This window comes from Chelon labrosus, assembly GCF_963514085.1.
Source record: "Chelon labrosus genome assembly, chromosome: 12".
In the NCBI taxonomy this organism is placed as follows: Eukaryota; Metazoa; Chordata; class Actinopteri; order Mugiliformes; family Mugilidae; genus Chelon; species Chelon labrosus.
This window is the reverse complement of record NC_140345.1, coordinates 28,113,137-28,131,882: the sequence shown is the minus strand read 5'-3', so window position 1 is coordinate 28,131,882 and position 18,746 is coordinate 28,113,137. Positions and strand designations below refer to the sequence as shown.

Sequence of the window (18,746 nt, the reverse complement as noted above, 5' to 3'; positions counted from 1 at the left end):
TGAAGGTTTGGACTAGTTTACAGAGCAAGTGCCTAAACTTTTAATTTGTATTTATTTCTTTTTTTACAAACCTCCTTCTCTCTCCCCCCTGAGACGCCCCCCCCCCCCGAAAAAAAATAATTATTATCAACAAACCAAACGTTTAAATTTTCATCAGCAACACTACCACAATAAAAAGAAGTATTCCAAACAGGATGCATGTCTCAGCTTTGGCACAGCTCGCTGCTGATAAGTGTAAAAACTTGCTGGGTTTGTTTTCTTGTTGTTCTTGTTCTGGCGACGTCTGTGAGCGTGGCGTGTCTGTCCCCCCCGTCCCCCTCCCGTCCCTGAACCTGAGCTTCTCCCACTGAACCCTAATAATAAGCCTTAGATGCCTATGAATCGATGATAAACTGTACATATGGACACAATCATGAATTTTCTTTTTTTCCTCTCTCCATATAAACAGTGCTAATACAAACACACACAATAAAACACGTCCTCTGCAAAAGACATTTTGGCATTTGTCTTATTTTTTTCTTTTTTCTTATTTTTTTTCCTTAATGGCTTCTGGTTTTCTTTTCAAAAATTCAGTGACTATACAGCAGGCCTTGTGCTCTCTTGGCTGCAGAGTCCCCTTTGCTCTGGATCCACCACGGCCTCTGCAAGCGGCGGCTCAGCACCGAATGTTTCTGAGATTGACATCTGAAGGTAGTCCAACAGACCTGCTGGTGAACTGCGCAATAACCCGTTCGACCAACCTGTCCGTCTCATGCCACAACTCAAAAAGTCCGAGGGGCTGCACGCGGGGCCGCCGAGTCTCTGTGAACGGCAACTGTGAACTGATTGGCTGGCTTGTGTAACCGGGGCGGCGGCGGCGGCGTATCATGTCGTCAGTCTTAAGAGCGGAATGGTGAGGGGCTTTCTCGTGGGACGGCTGAGGAGTTGATAGGGAGGGGGAACGAGGGATGGGACGAGCAGTCATGTCAACGTTCAGCCCTGTATTTGCAGCCCGCGGCTCCTTCTCCTTCTTCGTCGACCCCCCTCCGCTTCAGGGCCCGTTCTCGTTGTAGTGGAGGGAGATGGGACGCTCGCGCTGCACCGCCGGCATGTAGGGCCAGTTGTAGCTGGAGCCCGAGAGCAGCATGTCGCGGAGCAGCGTCTCGATGGGGGTCTTCCCCACCAGGCGCACGAAGAACAGCTGCTCGATGACCGGGGAGGAGACGATGCGCAGGGAGGGCAGGCGCAGGAGGAGGCGGCCGAAGCGGTTGGGCTGGCTGGGGTACTGGTTCCTCACGTACTCCTCCAGGGCGCACTGGGACTTCTCCTGGATGCTCTCGACGTGGGCGACGTCCGACAGGCCCATGGCATCTAGAGGGAAGGAGACGATGTTAAGATTAGTGGTTTGTAAAGTAAACTAATTACAGAGACACAGTGTCAGATTAGTGGTCAGAGAAACTCAATGCATAAGAGAGAGAAGTGCAGAAGAAGAACCAGAGTCCTCCTCTACGACGCTACAGGAGAAAAATAACAAACCCTCATGATTTATTTTCTGCACTGACTGTAACTTTAACCGGTCAAGTAACTGAAGCTTCAGTTTTGCAAAAGAAACAGAGCGGAGAGTCTTGACCTCATGAGGTCGATCGTAAGAGGTGAACATTTTCCTCGATCTCTCTCCAACTCGACAGAATCGATGCAGAGATATGTCGGTGCACAGATCTGCGTCTCCTTCACCCCTGTAGTCCGTGTTCACAGCACACTGCAGCGTTCACTTTCCCCTCAGCTGGAGGTCATGTTCTGCCTTCCACCTCCTCATACCTCCCCCCTCCTGCCGGCCCCCGCCTTGGCAAGAGCGAGAGAGAGAAAGGGAGGGAGAGTGTGTAACACTGTGCGCGATACTTTTCACACATCCAGTGTGGAGGAGAGGGAGCACGGGGGATTTAGAGAAGGAGGTCAGAGATGTGTGAACTCAAAACAAAGACACGTTTTACTGTAGTTCGCCGCTGCGTACTGTACGTCCAGAGGGAGCGCTCTCTGACTCTGGCCCCTCAGTGAACCCACGTTTGCAGGTTTTTCGATGAGGCCAATTTATTCTCAAGCTCGTTTCTTTCTTTTTCTTTTTTTTTTTTTTTTTTAGTCTGAAAGAGTCTTAAGCTGTCACCTTGCATCATAGGTCCCCTTTGTCTTCTCACACTTTGATCTGTCCCCTGTGGAAACCCCTGCCCCCCCTCCAGGGCCTCAAAAAAGATTTCATTTACCTCATATTCCAATAAAGCATGTCAAACCCTCCCCACCTCCAGCGGACGACACTCTCATCGCCGTGGGTGAATAATTGCTCCCACTTTGTCCATATTTCCCTCCACTCCCGTCGCCATCTTGGGTTCTGCGTGACAAGGCAGCCGCTGCCTGGCTGGGATTAGTGAAGCTGTCCGTGCGACTGGAACCGCTTCGCGTGCCGAAGCGACAGCTCTGTGGGCGACCTTCCACGCCAAGCGTTCTTTTGTCTGATCCCTGGGCACACACCGGGTCAGCGGGGGCGAGGGATCGGGGTGGCAGGACTACTGAGATGCCCGCTCTCTGATGTGGCTTGATGGGACTGGGCTTTGCGGGGGAGGCGCGACGGGAGGGGACTCAGAGGGAGGTGAAGGACAATTGGTGTTTGTCTGAGCTTGTTAGGTCGTCCTCCCAGGTCTGCAGGAGTCAGGTTTGTTAACACGTCTATAAAACGTACATGTGTGCATCCACATTACAATAATTAAGTCTGCATGTTTTTACAAACCTATTGTCTTTTTTGGGGGGGTGGGTTTTGGCAGGAGTGCAGTTTTTTAATGTGTGTACATGTGCATCTGCCCATACAGGGAAGTCACATGGGATGCTCAGGGCTACAGGGGTTATGTAGGTCACGGCGAATCCTCCTTCTCACTGAAACGCAGCATACATAATTCAACTTCCCTTGTGGGGGCAGGGGTCCTGGGGCTCGGGCTGGGCTTGGAGTTTGGGGTGTTGGGGGGGGGCAGGGGTGGATGACTGGCTTCAATAATAGATGTGATCGTGAAGGAGAGATGGCCCGATGGAAGCGGGGGAAGAGAAGGGGTGAGGTGGATCCACAGCCACCCGCGTTCACGGAGGAGAGCGAGGTACACGGCGAGCAAATCTGACAAGACACGCGAGGAGGAGAAGAGAAGAGAAGAACACGCAATAAAAAAAATAAAACAAACAAAAAATAAACGGGAGAGAGAGACATCTCAGTGTTGGCTTCTTCACCATCCGTTTCCCCGTGGGTCACAAAGCATGATCTCTGGGTGAAGCGTCCCAGATGTGACAGTATTTTGGCTGGCTCTGGAGCCCAGTGACTGTCGGGATAAACCTCAACAGGGTTTGTGTATAGGCTGGATCCAAACAATGGCCGTCTCGTTTTATTTACATTTTCATTTCGCTCTGTGGGGAACACTTCCTCCTACGTAAATGGAACAGGACCATATAGAAACATCCTGATATAATTACACTGAATCTGTTTCTATAGCTGGCTGTTAGAACGTTTAGAAGCCGCTGTGTTTGTGTCACTTTAGGTTCAGTGATTTCTTCTTCTCTGGTATCCCCCCACCCCCACCCCCTATATATTCTCCTCACTCCTCTAGCGTCTCCTCCTTCCAGATAGACTGTTTTTGTGTATATGTTCCGCCTGATATGTTAGTAAAGCTAGATCCAGACTAACTTCTGCTAGATTAAAAGTCACCATGTGTGTCCTCCCGTCTCATTATATTTGTTTTATCCACACGGGACCAGGAGTTTTTTGTTAAATGTACACATTATATTGTGTGTAGCTGAGGTAGAGGACCAGGAGCTACTATTACTTGTTGTTTAAATTCACCACAATAAATGGGGTTCGCCTCCAGCTAGCGGTGTGTTGCAGCGTCTTTGTCCAACACAACGCAGACATGAAGACAGTTTCTTTGTTGGTGACCTTTGACTTCAAGGGTCCAGATAATACGTGTATATACATGGATCCTTTTCTATTTAAACTATGTTTCTCAGGAATACTTTACTTTCCACAAAACATTCAACTACAAAGATAAAGCTGGATTAACCCCGGTGGAAGAAAAGAGGTTTACGTGACCCTCCAAGCAGCTCGTAGGGTCACTAGCTTCCTTTCCCAGTGTGTACGGAGTGATCGTCCGAATTCACAGAAGCCACAGACTGTAGCGGCGGCGGTGGCAGCCTCGGCGGCAGCGGTGGCAGCCTCGGTGGCGGCGTTCACACACGGAGCCAATGAGCCGGACGGTCTCCGCTGCAGCGTTAGAGGTCGCCTCTCGGTCAGGCCCGGTGGAGGTGGAGAGGTTAGTGGAGAGTTGGTTTGCATTAAAATTTCTCATGATTTTATAATTCATGAGAAACTTGCTGCCTTTTTGTAGAACGACCAGCTGATTTTTTAAATGTTTAATTCATGCGTTTCATCGTGAATGAAGCAGTTTAATATTATTTTTATTTCTACAGACCGATCAGACGGAATAACCTCCCAGACTAATTCAATTTAACTCGTCTGTCGGGCGATTTAATTCCTTTATTTTTGCAAATTCAGGAGATTTAGAATTAATTTGTTTAATTTGCCTCCGTTTTAATTTAGAGGCCTCAAACCCGTACGACCAACTTTCTGTAAAATGTGATGATTTCCTCTTCTCACATGATACAGATTCAAATATATATTGAGCAAAGCAGCCAGCTGACGTACAGTATAGATGTATTGCATGTTGTGGTGAAACAAGTAATCATATTATTAGCTGGATGAGCCGTTTACACTAGACCCAGTGCTTAAGTGTCCCTGTTGACATGAATAAACCAATTAACAGACTTTTCCTGTGGCCGCAGAAGTCGACCGAGCCACCTGATAATCCCTCCGTCTCTGCCCGAGCGATGCGGTTACTCACAGCAGAGAGGTGCTTGTGTGGTTGACAACAGAGTCTTTAATCCGCTGAGAGTTTGTGTCGTGGCCCAAACAAGTGAAAGTGACTTGTTTACTTCCTGTTTTGGGCTCTGGGCCGGCGGCCGAGCCAACTGCCAACCGGATCTGCTTCTCAGAAATCTGGGATTTCCTTTCTCTAATTCTAATTTGTTGAACTTGATCTTTTCTAACCTGCATGTTTAGGTTTTTCAGCTCAGTCACTCAGACAGAATTTATCTTTCATTTTCTCAGTGTTCACAATTTTCTTGTCATGGAGATTTGTCTGTATATAATAAAATGTAAATGTCTGTTCTGGCTTTAAAAATAAAATGAATAAGATGTGTAAATATTTTAACCAGTAACACCACAGATTTTACATTTCTGTGCGATGACATTCTGCCATCACAAGATAACTTGCAGCTGCTCCAGCATCATGTTACTCTTTGTTTAATTCAAACTCACCAGACGTGAAGAGCACGATGGACTTGAGGCAGGAGTATTCAGCCGTGTCGACCTGCAGGGCCTTCAGCTTCTCCACCTGCTCCTGGAAGACTCGGATGTGGTCCATGAAGGCCACGACGCGCTCCGCCGACATGGGCGAGGCGTGCAGGCCCGCCGCCGCCAACAGGGGGGCCACGTGGAGCGGCATGGAGCACTGGGCGGCGTTGAGGACGAAGAGCTCGCTCCACGACATGCGCAGCAACGCCACCTAGAACACAGGAGGTACGGGAGGGGGTTAAGTAAAGAGAGGAAAAAAATAAAATGTGTATTTCGAAATACACAAGGAGAGTTTAAAAGGAAACGTCTTCCTTTGAATATAAATCCTTTAATATATAAATACCTCAGGTGTTTTCAGTTTTAAACCTGCAGACATTAAAGCTACAGCTAGCATTAACAGGAATCGACTACTAACAAGATATTAACATATGCACATTGATCCTTGCCAGTTCATTAGGTACACTAATGAAAATAAATGCATTCTAATATAAGAGCCGTGCATAAATCCTGCAGGTTATGTTATTTAATTTTGGAGGCTGTGGTTTGTGGTACTATTAACTTGTATTGTGTTATACATGTTGCACATGTTCCTATTATTTTAGAGTTATTAAATGACAGAAACACTTTAGAATAACAAGTAATTTTATTGTCACTGTCCGGCGAAAAACAACCAAATAAAGTTTGGTTCAGAAGCAATAAAAAATATAAAAGCTACAGCAGCAAAACACAATAAACTCTACAATATATACACGTAGAAGCACACAGCAGCGCACAAATGAGTTTAGTTAGTAACAGAAGAGTGAAGAGTAAACTGGTGTGACGTAGCAGCAGTTTAAAAATAATAATTAACAATGTGAATGATCCATAATAGTGCAAATATGTTTGCAGTAGAGCAGGTGGACTAGGAGGATTTACTGCAGGACTGTTATGGTAGCATGCATTTGTTTTTCACCGGTGTACCTAATGAACTGGCATGTAGGTGTATATTTGAACAGCTTTGTGTCTTTCTGTAAACACACAGAGGAGAGGGTCTAGTTCTGTTTGTACTCTGTGGTGCTTCTCTACACTCAGTCATTATAACCATGATCCAGTCAGTCTGGATTTATTTATGTTAGTGTCACAGTTGACACAAGATGTGAGCGTCAAAAATGTCCTTTTATTAACTGAACAACTCAGTAATTAACAAGGAAACTCTCCCTACAGTGCTTAGTTACCACCTGGTCCATAGAAATGATTGGATTTTGAATCGTAATGTTTGTCTCATTCATATATTTTGAATATACCGACACGTGTTCCTATTATTTTGACATTTTAGTCCGTGGGCTAAATAATAGAAACACTTTAGTCTAGTTTAACCGTCCTCCAGGTGAATCAACACCTTTCTGACTCTGGTTCTACATCAGCTGAACATTAGAGCAGTCAGGAAGGAGGATTCGGATTGAAATGCATTCACTAGTGTACCTAATGAAGTGGCAGTTGAGTGTATTTTAATCCGACTGAGATCGTCAGAACCAGGTCTTATCATCCAGGAGTAAATGCAAACTACTGCATGAACCGTACGGCCTCCTTCATTTAATTAAGAATTTAAAATAATAATAAGTGTTTAATAACGGTTTAAAATACAGATAAATACTGTGTGTTGAATGATTCGTTAATATTCGTTCATCATAAAATAATCTTTATAATATATATTAATGATCTGGTGCAGATATACGTCGACATATTTGAGACGACTGCGTTTGAATATTTAGAGGTCTATCAGAGCTGAATGTGTGCTGAACTGATTTACTATCATTATGTTATTAGATGATTTAATAATAAAGAGAAATAAACAATGTTTTCTTACATTATTTAATGACTAAAATGTTTTCAAAGTGTATGAAACATATTTACCTAACAACTATAATAATCCCTCATGTGCATTTAACCACAACAGTGTCTAGACTCGGAGCAGTTTAGGGTTTAGGATCTTACTAAAAGGCCCCCCAGACGTGGACAAAAGACGAGATGGGAACTGCTTCTTTATCTGAGCTTAGCATTAAGGCCCTAAAGTCTCCAGAGCAGAGGACTCACCTGATCCATGAGCTGCAGGTCGGGGAAGAACGGGATGTTCTTGGCCCACTCGACGGCGCTGAACAGCAGCCTGGCCGCCAGCTCGCAGATGTTCTCGATGCCCATCAGGTTGTTGCCCTGCATGCACTGAGCCCCGTAGCGGGACGTGGGGTAGGGCTCGGCCCGCAGCAGCAGAGAAATGAAGCCGGACAGGTAGGGCTGGCCGTTGTAGGGGTCGGTGCCGTTGGTCAGGTACTGGCCCGGGCTGCTCTGGGAGTTCGATGTGCGTCCTCGTTGTACTGCTGTTTGGAAACACAGACACTGGTGAGAATCCACCTCAATGCACGCTGCACGCTTTTACATGAGGACGAAGCAAGGACAGAAAAGAAAGAGGCAAAGTGGACGTGTCCAACATGTCTCCGACCCTTTCTCCCAGATATCCAGGCCAAGGCCGTCCGCCACTGTTGCTGTGCATGAATGAGTAATGACAAGCAGCAGCTGGTAAAGACATAACACTGCTTCACACCTACATATGTTGTGCATACACACACCACTCATGAATACATAGGGCAACACTCCCCCTCTGTCCCTGCGCTGGCAAATGGCTTAGCCCGAGGCGAAAAGGGCACGCAGAGGCCAAGCTCACGCACACACTCAGACAAAACCCCAACCCCCTCGAGTGCCGAGCGATGATGATGCGGCGAGAGCTCAAAGGCCCATTTGGAAAACACCTGTTCAGTCAACCCCACTGTCTGACTAATAACTCCATCTACTGTTACACAGAGCCGCCAGCGAGAGGAGAGAGGCTATGAAAACGCAAGGAGAGGCAGGCCACGTGTGTGGGGGGGGGCGGGGGGTGAGGTAAAAGGCTGAAACGGCGAGATAAGGCGAAGAAGGAGAGAGTGAGAGGTGATAAGTTGAGAGAAGAAGGGGAGATTGAGGGCAAAGTCAGGGAGGGAAGAGCGGAGGGAGGGGAAAGGTGCAGAGTTCAATGTGTCTGACGGCAGCCAGAGATGAGGCCGCAGATAGAGAGCCGTGGTTTACATAAAGAGACAGGTGGAGGGGACGGCTGAAAGAAAAGGAGGAAGGAGGGGTCTGGGAAAAATGCTTTCTGACTCCACGTCACCTGTCACCTCAACGCACGGCAGCTGTGTCAACTGAACGCATCTGAGAAAAAACGAGAGGTCAAATCGCTCGGGAGCGTTATAAAAATGCCTTTAATTCCATCGTGTCGTCTGCACGGAGGGAAAAATACCTCCGCACAAAAGGTGTTGACCTCCGAGGAGCAGATCTCCCCGCGAACTTGTGTCAACCCGCGCTCACGGCAAAGAATGCGGTCTCCTTGGGCAAACAGAGCGTCCCGGGACGCCGAGAGGTGCCGCCTGTCACAAAAGACAACGTTGCACAACGGGACATTCCTCGTCCGTCTCGTCTCGCCTCGCTGTCAGATTAGCCACATGTGACGGCCGCTGCACCATTATACAAACAGGGGGAAATAATACACGGCACTCTGAGCGGCGGGGGTGAAAGTAGCACCACGAAGATTACCTGCTCAAATATGTTTCAGGTGCTCTGGGGGTGGAGTGAGAGGCTGCTGAAGCATACAGGCCTGTAGGTGTTATTGCAGGTTTGAAGAAGAGTCAGAGGTATTTAGTGTGGATCTGTCCTTTACAACAACCACTAATAATCAGAAGAGACACCACGGCTAATGTTAGGAGACATTATCTTTAAGGAAACCTCTGGCATCTGAGGATGACTGTGGTCAAGAGTCAAGTATCACAGGAAGTGAGACGTGCTCGCCGCCTGACTTTCTATTTTTTCTCTCAACAGTCATTATTTGCTGCAGCAGAGCTTTTTTTTTTTCTCAATTAAACAGATGTCACCTCAGAAATAACTCATTCTGGCAACTTTCCTGGGAGGACAGTCTTGAAAGAGCACTTCCTGACCTAAAACTGTCACTTCTGTCCTGGTTTCATCTTCTACAGGGGCGAGGGCTACTTCTGAGTTTCACAATTCACCCCCCCCTCCCAAAAAAAATAAAAATAAAAAATCCATCCACAGTCTGCTTGGACGCCGCTCCTCCTCCTCCTCCTCCTCCTCCTCCTCCTCACACCGTGCATTCACAGCTATTAATCTGCTCTCATATTGATTAGTGGTTAATCCTGCAGACGCTGGCGCATCTACTTGATCCACTTGACTTTTCAAAAGCCTCGTTGTGGGGGTCACTCGTGCCTGAGAGGCAGAGCACTCGAGTATGTCTGACTGCAACACATCGCTCTCTTGTTTCTCCTCGCCCACAGCCGGGCCGACGAGGCCGAGCAGCACGACAGACAGAAACGAGAGGGGCGGGGGGGGGGGGAGATCGGAGAGAGAGAGGCCAGGGTGCAGACAGAGAGATATGTCTGGACGTACAGAGGAAAGAAATTACACGAGACAGAAAACGCCCGAAGACAAGAAAAAGAGAACTTAACCGGGGTCAGAGACAGAGAATGAAAGGGGAGGGGGGTGAAGTCAGATTTGGGCGTCTGCTATAATCTGTTTGCAGCTTTTTAATTGGTGCACCGTGGCGACAGCTTAATGCAACTGGCTGAGATTTTCAGACAGTAAAAGGCTGTGAAACTTAAAGATATAATGACTCTAAATTAAGGACAGCACAGGCCCATTAAAATCCCTAAAACCCTCGACAAAAGCAGCACCCAGTGTAGGTAGGGCATGAAACGAGGGCACACAGAGCTGAGGGAGAGGAGGAAAGTGCAAGCAAACCGAGGTACCACGGGACATTTCAGCTGCGACTCTTTTCAAAATGCCACTTCAGCAAATGGCAGCTGGCAGCGTGCACGGTTCGCTGCCCGCCCGCCCGCTCGCCAGGCCGTCCTGGATTAGCCTCTGGGTCAGACTGTTAGTGGAATTACAGCAGCTAAATACAATTAAGGCCTATCAACATTTGGACTAAAAGGTCATGGTGCCGGGGCGACGCAGACGCATTATAGATTTGGCTCCGTCTTAACAGCAGCGTTTAATAAGTAGCTTTTCCCATTTTCGAAAGCTTCCGCTGGAGAACAAACGCATCACGTATCATCCCACCGACTGAGCTGTGTTTGAGCTGGAGGGAGAACAAGACACGACATGAGGCCGTGAAGCTAAAAGGAGTTTAACTTCTGATAATACGTCTGATGAGTTCATCTCCTTTAGGACGGGGCGCCATGTGACACCTCCGTGGGTCTCACTGTTTTAGTGCAGCCCTGAACTTTGACTTGCAGGTCAGTGACGAGGGTTTTCAAAACATTAATCACTATAAAACTTTATTCCCAAAGAGTTTCTGATGCTTTAAAGTGTCAAATCTGCTTAAAATACGTCTCCACGTCTCCAACGTTGCAGTCCACATGGAGTCCATCTCGGTTCATCTTTTGGAAACTTTTCACCTGATGTTTTTACCCCACGTGGAGCAGACATGCTCAGAGAGAATGGATTTATTCCAACCAGACCACCACCTCTCCCCCTGACTGAAAACTAATTCTAATCGGGCCGGTCTGTTCCGAGTGAGGAGGCATTTTAATTCTGATTATTAGAGGAATATAACCCGATTTTAAACCTCATAAAGGGCAGACAGAGTTAGCAGACTTTTCCCTCAGGTGTTGGTGGAGAACTAAAAGAATTGTGATTATTGGACACAAACACTAGTGCAGCTCAGGATCTGTCAAATGCTCGAACGGGAAGCTGCTCAGGTTACAAGCGTTCCATAGCAGCTTTAAAAGGAGATAATGTGTCTTGTGACCCACTGACTAAAAGAGAGGGTTTGTGCATCTTGGTTACAACAACAATATCAATTCTTTCTGAGCTCGGCTGGAATAATGCAGAGAGGAGAAACTTTCTCATTCTGAACAAACCACCTGCGCGCTGAAGGAGGACTGACTCAGTCGTCTGTCACGAATTGAAAGAGCAGACGTACGCGACGAACGCGAGAGACACAACAGACCGAGACAGAGAGAGAGCAGGGAAAAAACCTGAGGCAGTGCAGGAGAGCGAGGAGGAAAAAGCAGTGACACAGACAGAGACAGACAGAGAATGGAGGGCACGGGAGGGAGCTTAGCGTGAGGAAGTTTGGAAGCTCTGCTGCAGTCGCCTCAGTTGCTCTCTGTCTCAGACTTTGACGAGGCAGTTCCTGAATTAATTAGTGAAGCCAATTCAATCTGCAGGCCGACCGGGACCTTTCTGTGTGGAGTTTGCACGTTCTCCCTGTGTCTGCGTGGGTTCTCTCCAGGTACTCCAGCTTCCTCCCGCCGACCGGCCGTAGGGAGTGTGAATGGAGACCTGTCCAGGGTCTACCCCGCCTCTCACCCAATGACAGCTGGGATCCTGACCCTCCAGAGGACAAGCGGTTACAGAAGATGAATAAATAAATGAATTAATTCAGTCTGATCCACGTTCTCCTTATTTACACCACCTCCTTCCCCTCTTTACTTATCCCAGCCAGGTCCAGGCCGTCCCTGCTCTTTCCTTACGTTTGCTGCAGTCGTTACCTTAAGGCCTCCTCTGCATCTTCTCCTTCCACAAATAGCTCCACCACACTCCTACCCAGTGAGCATGAATAAGATCATCAGCTAAATTCCTAAAATATGAATGTGCCCTGCCTTCCCTTCAGTCCTACTCCAGGAAAACAAAAGTGTTGAAGGAGAAGCCTTGTGGGAATTTAAATGTCACTGACGCACACACACACACACACACGCACACACACAGAGGAAAAAAAACAAAACTGGTTGAGCTGCTTAAAGAAAAACAGGCCAGAATGAACCCGAGAAGGTCACGTTGATTTTTGTGTGTGGAAAAAAAATAACACACTTATATTCATTCATTTATTCATACGTGCACCTTCCTGGCTCCTGTGTGTCACTTTAACTGAGCCGTACATCAATGGGAGCCATTTTCCTGCGAGAGCCCTCCGATAATGACTCAGCGCGGTGACAGGGGTTAAGTATTTGAATTTGTCAATAGCCAAATTACTGGGATAAGTGAAGGTTTTCTCTGAGGCAAATGGAGGCCAACGCGCCGTGTTCCTGGTGTTAAACCGCCTGCTGCTACAAGCTCACAGTGGAGTATGGATTAGTCAGTGCACACCAGCGCTGCGGTGGGGTATTTACTCACCGGAGGGGCCCCAGACGCTTCACACATTTGGACTTTGACTTCAGCCTGTCTGTTATTAATGTTTTAGTTTTGGTTGACCTATATTTTCTGTTGCTGTTGGTGTATTGTCAAAGTGCAATATGGGTCAGAGGAGGAGGCAGCAGCAGCTTTCCCTCCTGCGTTCTGATTCCTCCAAATGCTGCAAATGGATGTTTAGTCTGTTTACTTCAACTCCACTAATTCTACTAGATGTGTTTGTGTGCAGCTGATCCGGGACGCCCACCTACAGCGGACCAGATGAGCCTATCGCTGTGCGTTAATCTGAGCAGGAGGCCGTGTCTCCCCGTCCTCAGTGAAGACGACGGCGACGACTCGTCCTTGCTTCGCGTTCTCAAAAATTAAAACATTCAGCCCGGTTCCAAGCAGCTGTCAGGCCTGATTGTGTTTGCCTCAGTCAGCCTGGAACAAGCGGCGGTCCCGTGTAGCTGCACGGTGAGACAATGACTCTAAAGGCTGCCAAGGTTTTAGAGGTTTTTATTCCTCTGGAGCCAGCGCGGTGATGTTCGCTGTCACGGTGCTGAGGCAAATGATATTAGATTCAACACAGAAAGAGGTCAAACGTCCCCTTCAGGAAAACAAACAAAAAAAACAGAACTCTAGAGTTTTAACGTGCCTTGTCAGGAGGCAGCTGAGGATTAATTTAATCTGAACCCAGATGATAGTGATATTAGAAACCTCTGTAACCTACAGAAAACTAAACTGCTGATTACAGATCACTTCACTGGTCACACGGTGACCTGTTTGCGGAGCGCAGCACGACACATGTCAAAGGCCGTCTAAATAATTAAAAGACATAAACGCTCATTCTGATGAATTCTTGAGAGTTTCTTTAGATTTAGTGAAGGATGTTGAATATTTCACCTGGATCATAACTGAGACTAAACGCTGCGTGTTCCCCTTGGCAACCTGACGTGAACCTGTTGAATAATAAAGAAAACATGACTTATGAATGACCCCTGGAGAGACAGCAGCAGCAGCAGCAGCAGCAGCAGCTTTAACAGTCCAGACACTTTTTAGCCTTAATCTTTGAATTCTGGGATACAGCTGCTCTTTTTACTAAAGAATAGAATTTGGTTTTATATTTCTATTTTTAGTAAAACAAATGACTGAAAATCTTCTCTATTTCTATTTTTTTATCTCATTTAAAGTGCAAATATACATATTTATAATTAATTCCTCATCATCTCCATCCCTGCTCACGCTTTCATTTTCAGACTTTCCCAGTTGCCGCAAACAGCAGCAACAAAATGTTCAAACTAGACAAATGATAAACAGAAGTCAGCCGACAAAAGAGGATTTAAGGACACGGATTAATCCGAGTGACCTCAAATGCACCAACAGACGAGCTGAGCCACTGGAAGTTGACCTGCTCCACATTTGAGCCTTTTTTGCGCACAACTGCAGAGCAGCAGTGAGAGACTGGAGCCGAGACAACGAGCAACGAGACAACGAGCAACGAGTCAACGAGCAACGGGCTTTAATATTATTTCTGGCTTAAAACGTTTAAAGATGATTCACGATCTTTCCAAGAATTGACATCAGTCAGCTGAAGGTCTTATTTCATCGAGCCAAACAGTTTTTCAATTCAGGATTGTGCTCTTATTTTACTTTACTAAAAAAATAAAAAAATAAAAAGACTGATTTTTTATTTTTTTTTCAAAGATGAGTCTTGTTTGCTCTGAAGTCTTAAACAAACACGTTTTTCCTTCTGAGTCTGTTAAGTCAGAAGCCTTCGGGGCTGAAAGTCACTTTTAACCAAACGTTACCATGAAACTGCTCCTTTGTCTTCACACTAGTTTAGCTGAAACATCTCTGGGGCCACTTTCAAATATCTTTTTTACACCTTTTAATGAGGTTAAATTGAAGATTTATTTTTAAATATTACGTCTCGTTATCAGACTGACTCAGACTGAACACGCTGCCGTGCGTCAGGAGATCTCCTCGGGTTCATTCAGTCAGAAAGGAGCCTGTCCGGGTCGGTGTGGCTTGCGGGTACTTTACATGGGACAGGACTGTGTGTACACTGCACACACACACACACACACACACACACACACACGGTTAGAGGGGCATAGGAGTTGACTCGCGGGAACCCTTGAGGGATCATCTGAGCTCAGCTCAAAGGAAGGAGGGTATTTCCACCGTCTCTGTATTTACTCTTTGGCTGTGGTAAAGAACAAAGGGCGCTGTGGAGACTCTGTGTCCTTTAGCATCCACTGCCTGAGTGTCCTTGAGCAGAGCTGCCTGCTGCTGACCCTATTCTGTTTTCTGAGAGAGAAAATGAAAAGAGTGAAGTGTGATACGTGCATTACACACCGGTCTCCCACCTGCTCTGGGAAGGTGGTGTGCGCACCGTTTGCGTGATATACTCGTGTTGGTGTTTCCACGCGTTTGCCAACAAGATTAGACAGACAATCAAACGCGTCCACGAGCTCTCCTTCTGCTCATGTAACTGTCTCCTCTGCATCAGACAGAGATGATGTTTTGATGGCTTGGCTGGACTCCAGTAATCCTATCCAAAATACATAAACCAGCCCAAACAACAAAAAAAGACAGAGAATCCCCCCCTCCGTGTTGCTGCCAGCAGAGCAGTTAGCAGGGAGAGATTTTTGGCTCAGCTTGGGTCACATTTTAAACATGCACCGCCTCGTGAACGGGGTGTCGCTGCTGAATGATAATTAATAAGGGAAGCCCTTCCCTCCACCAACACGTTTCCACTGCTCCTCTCCGCCACCAACTGACCCGTTGTTAATCCAACACAATGCAACAAATGTAGCGGCATCCTCTTATGGCGGCTCGGGGTGTCGGTGGGCAAACAGCACAATTAAAGCAGAGACAAAGGAAGGATTTCACAGAACACAGAGCACCGGGATGAATGCTTCAGATGAATTGGTAAATGAATGTGAAATACGCATAGTGCACCGCAGGTGGTGACTGATTATTTACCCATAACAACCGCCACTATGTGAGAAGCAAATAGCGTTTAGGGCGCAAGCACGACAACATCACCCGAGGCTGAAGTTTTACGCACACATTTCTATTGATACTTTGACACGTGAGATAATACATTATTATATAAAAGTAGCAGAGCGTCTTATTTAAACTGAGATTAGTCATTTTCTTGTCAGCCACATCCAGTCTGTCAGTGAAGTAACTGCTTCCAAAGAAAATCAGTTTGTGTCCAGAACTTCCATAAATGAGATATTTTATTATTACGTCTAGTTGCAAAGCTGTAATAATAGTGAGACGCCTCTGGAAACAATGTGAAGAGTTAGGCCCTTGTTTTAAAAACAGTAAAATCTTTTACGGCTCACTTCCAGACTTAACGGCCTGTTAAGATTGATTTTTTACGTTGCGCACAACTTTACGCACAGAAATTCCTTTTGTAAACTAATGTCTCCCCACGCCACACGCTCGGCCTGACATCCATCACACACCCACACAGGATCCATCCTTACCTTCTCTCCTCATGCCGACTTTGAGGCACTTCTTCAGCCGGCAGTACTGACACTGGTTCCGGTGGTGCTGGTCGATGGGACAGTCTCGGTTCCCCCGGCAGGTGTACGTGAGGTTCCGCCTCACCGAGCGTTTAAAGAAGCTTTTGCAGCCCTCGCAGGTGAACTGGCCGTAATGCTTCCCACTGGACTTGTCTCCGCACACCATGCAGTCCACGTTGGGGATCTTGTCTCCGGAAAGCGCGTCGTTCCCCGGGGTGGAACCGTTGGGCGTCCCCGGTGCCCCGCCGGGTTCCTGGCCGCACATCTGGAGCTGAGACCCCGGATCTGCAGAAATGTTCTCTGGCCACTGGTTTACTACCATTGCCATGCTATCCCCCAAACACTTGGTCTTTGTTTCAATCACAGAAGGAGAGTCAGACTGCGTGATAAAGATCCGTCCTGACGTCTTGGGGGGAAAAGAATGAGGGAGGGTGAAAGGGCGCTTCCCACTTTCCCCAGAGGTCAGTCTGAGCTTAGCTGAGCTTAATTCTCTAGAATATGACTAAACTCTTCCTGTAAACATCTATCAAAGTTTACAAAACCAGAGAGGTATCAACATGATCGATGCGTAAGAGCGTAGCCTACAACTCCCGGTGTTCCTCGCTGCGCAGCAATCCATAAACACGTTGTTCTTCAGAGGTTAACCTCCCGGGAAAGTCAGTCCGCTGAGCCGACGTCTGGCTGTCACAATCAACCGTCCGCTCGCCTCTAGAACTTCAGACAGAACAAACGAGGCTGGACACAGAAGGAGAGAAATGTCTCGTGTCTTCGTTTTTCTTCAGTCGCGCTCAGTACCGCATTTGGATTCACTCCGGATCTGTTCTTCAGTTACAACACTGGTTTTAATACTGACCACATGTTCATTTCAGTCGATGAAACATTTGTTTAGTCCCAGCTGAGCTCCTGGGAGCGGTATCAAGCACAAGTCCCCGGAGAGTAAGCAATCCCGGTTCTCCTTGCGCGCCGTCCGTGCGCGCTCAGATATTTATTGACCCGACACGACAACAGATGAAAAATCCTCCTCGGTTCTTTCTGGACGAGCTCAACCAGAGGCGGTGTACGCGCAGAACAACCGTGTCGCTTCACCCTTCGACTGTCCGTCCCGTCTCTGAGAGTCAAAGCTACAATTTGGGGAAAGTGTCACTCGCAGGCGGCTGCCCTCCCCCTGGCGGCGCTCCATATACGGGCATAACTGCCAAATAAGGTCAGCGTCTCCTCCCCTCATTGGGAGAAGTGAGAGATGAAGGGCCGGCCGTGATTGGACATAGAAGTCTAGTAGAAAGTAAGGAGCTCTGTGATTGGAGGAGGACGCGTTTGACTGACAGGGGCGGTTGTTGCGATACAAGTACTTTAAAGTGGACCACATCAGTGTCCCAGTGAAATGGAATGGGGTGAGTCTGGTGCGTAACGAGCATTTAGGTTAAAACATCTTTAATGAAGCTCTCCTGGTGTTTTTAAATGAACTTTAAATTAATAAAGGATCAAATAAAACTTAACGATGGTTGGAACTTTCAGAGCCTCCACTCTAAAACATTTTACTTTTGATTATATCCATGTGTGGCCTCCTTTACAGAATAACCGTTGGCTTTTTTTTTTTATTTTTTTTTCCAAGTGAATTTTGCTTCAGGGCTAAAAACTCTGCTTAGATATGAGTTGAAAAAGTTGCACCTTTTAAAACTTGGAAGCAGTTTACAGCTCACACAAGTATGAAGCCCGCAGGCAGCGCTCACACACAGAGGATGGACTTTACTGGGACGAGACAGAAACCAGAATTTAAACATTTAATACCTGAATATTTAGAGTTTTCATTGAGGTAGAACAATTTTAAGAATTCAAACAGAAAATTGTAGATTTGTCAGATGGTTTAATTCCTCTTTAAGGCTGAGTTTTATGTCTTAAATCAGGCCTGGAGTTGATCTTTAAGAACTAAAAGGTCTAAACTGATTTCGGCATGAGAGCCAAACCTGAGTTTTATTTTTATTTTTTTTTCTCCTTTCCCGAAAATATATACCTTGTTGTTTTGCCCTCTGATGAACGACTGGAGGTCATAGTTTACCAACCGTTTTATCTACCATGCAGCTCAGCCTTGTAATCAATCTTAGGTCAGGTGTTCAGTGCGCACGAAATCCCACCAGACTGGTTATCACACACACAGAGAGAGAGAAAAACCCGCAGTTGAACCTGCAGAAACGCGCTTTTAAATGAACATTTTCGACGCGGTCTGCAGTGAATCGGCTCCCCTCAGCTCCTGCAAAATCAACAAACAAAAGGTGCCAAACTTCTCACCGAGCCGCGCGGACTGCACCGTGCGCCGGCGGAGAAAGTGTTGGTTTTGTGGGTTTGTTGTGTCATAGCTTATAGTAGACCCTGCCTGCGCACAAAAGGCCACAGCGGTAATTAACAGTGACAGTGTTGTTCTCTAATGGGGGTTTTCACGCCGAGAGCAGCGGGGACCCGATTCTCTCCCCAGATCTGCTCTTGATTTGTCGTGTGAAGGTGATTCCGGCAACAGCGCAGCCGGGGGCCCGAGGGTCCAGTGACAGGGGCCAGTGTGTTCAGAGAGAGAGAAGTTTCCTAACCACCAGTTTAGACGAGAGATG

General features: G+C 47.0%; 1 protein-coding gene across 5 annotated transcripts; it reads right to left on the bottom strand.

The window, feature by feature from the left end:
* Window positions 1–362: 362 nt before the first annotated feature.
* On the bottom strand, window positions 363–16,553 carry nr2f5 (nuclear receptor subfamily 2, group F, member 5). Of its 5 annotated transcripts, none has more exons than XM_084556811.1 (4): window positions 16,091–16,553; window positions 7,490–7,822; window positions 5,381–5,627; window positions 363–1,350 (listed from the first exon to the last, which is right to left on the bottom strand). In XM_084556811.1, exons 1-4 carry the CDS (start codon window positions 16,472–16,474, stop codon window positions 1,031–1,033), a joined length of 1,284 nt encoding a protein of 427 aa, XP_084412937.1. In that variant the 5' UTR covers window positions 16,475–16,553; the 3' UTR covers window positions 363–1,030. The 5 variants fall into 5 exon arrangements, with proteins under 5 accessions (XP_084412937.1, XP_084412940.1, XP_084412941.1 ...); XM_084556814.1 differs by having other exon boundaries at window positions 7,490–7,770; window positions 16,093–16,553; XM_084556815.1 differs by having other exon boundaries at window positions 7,490–7,767; window positions 16,093–16,553.
* Between the last annotated feature and the right edge of the window lie 2,193 nt (window positions 16,554–18,746).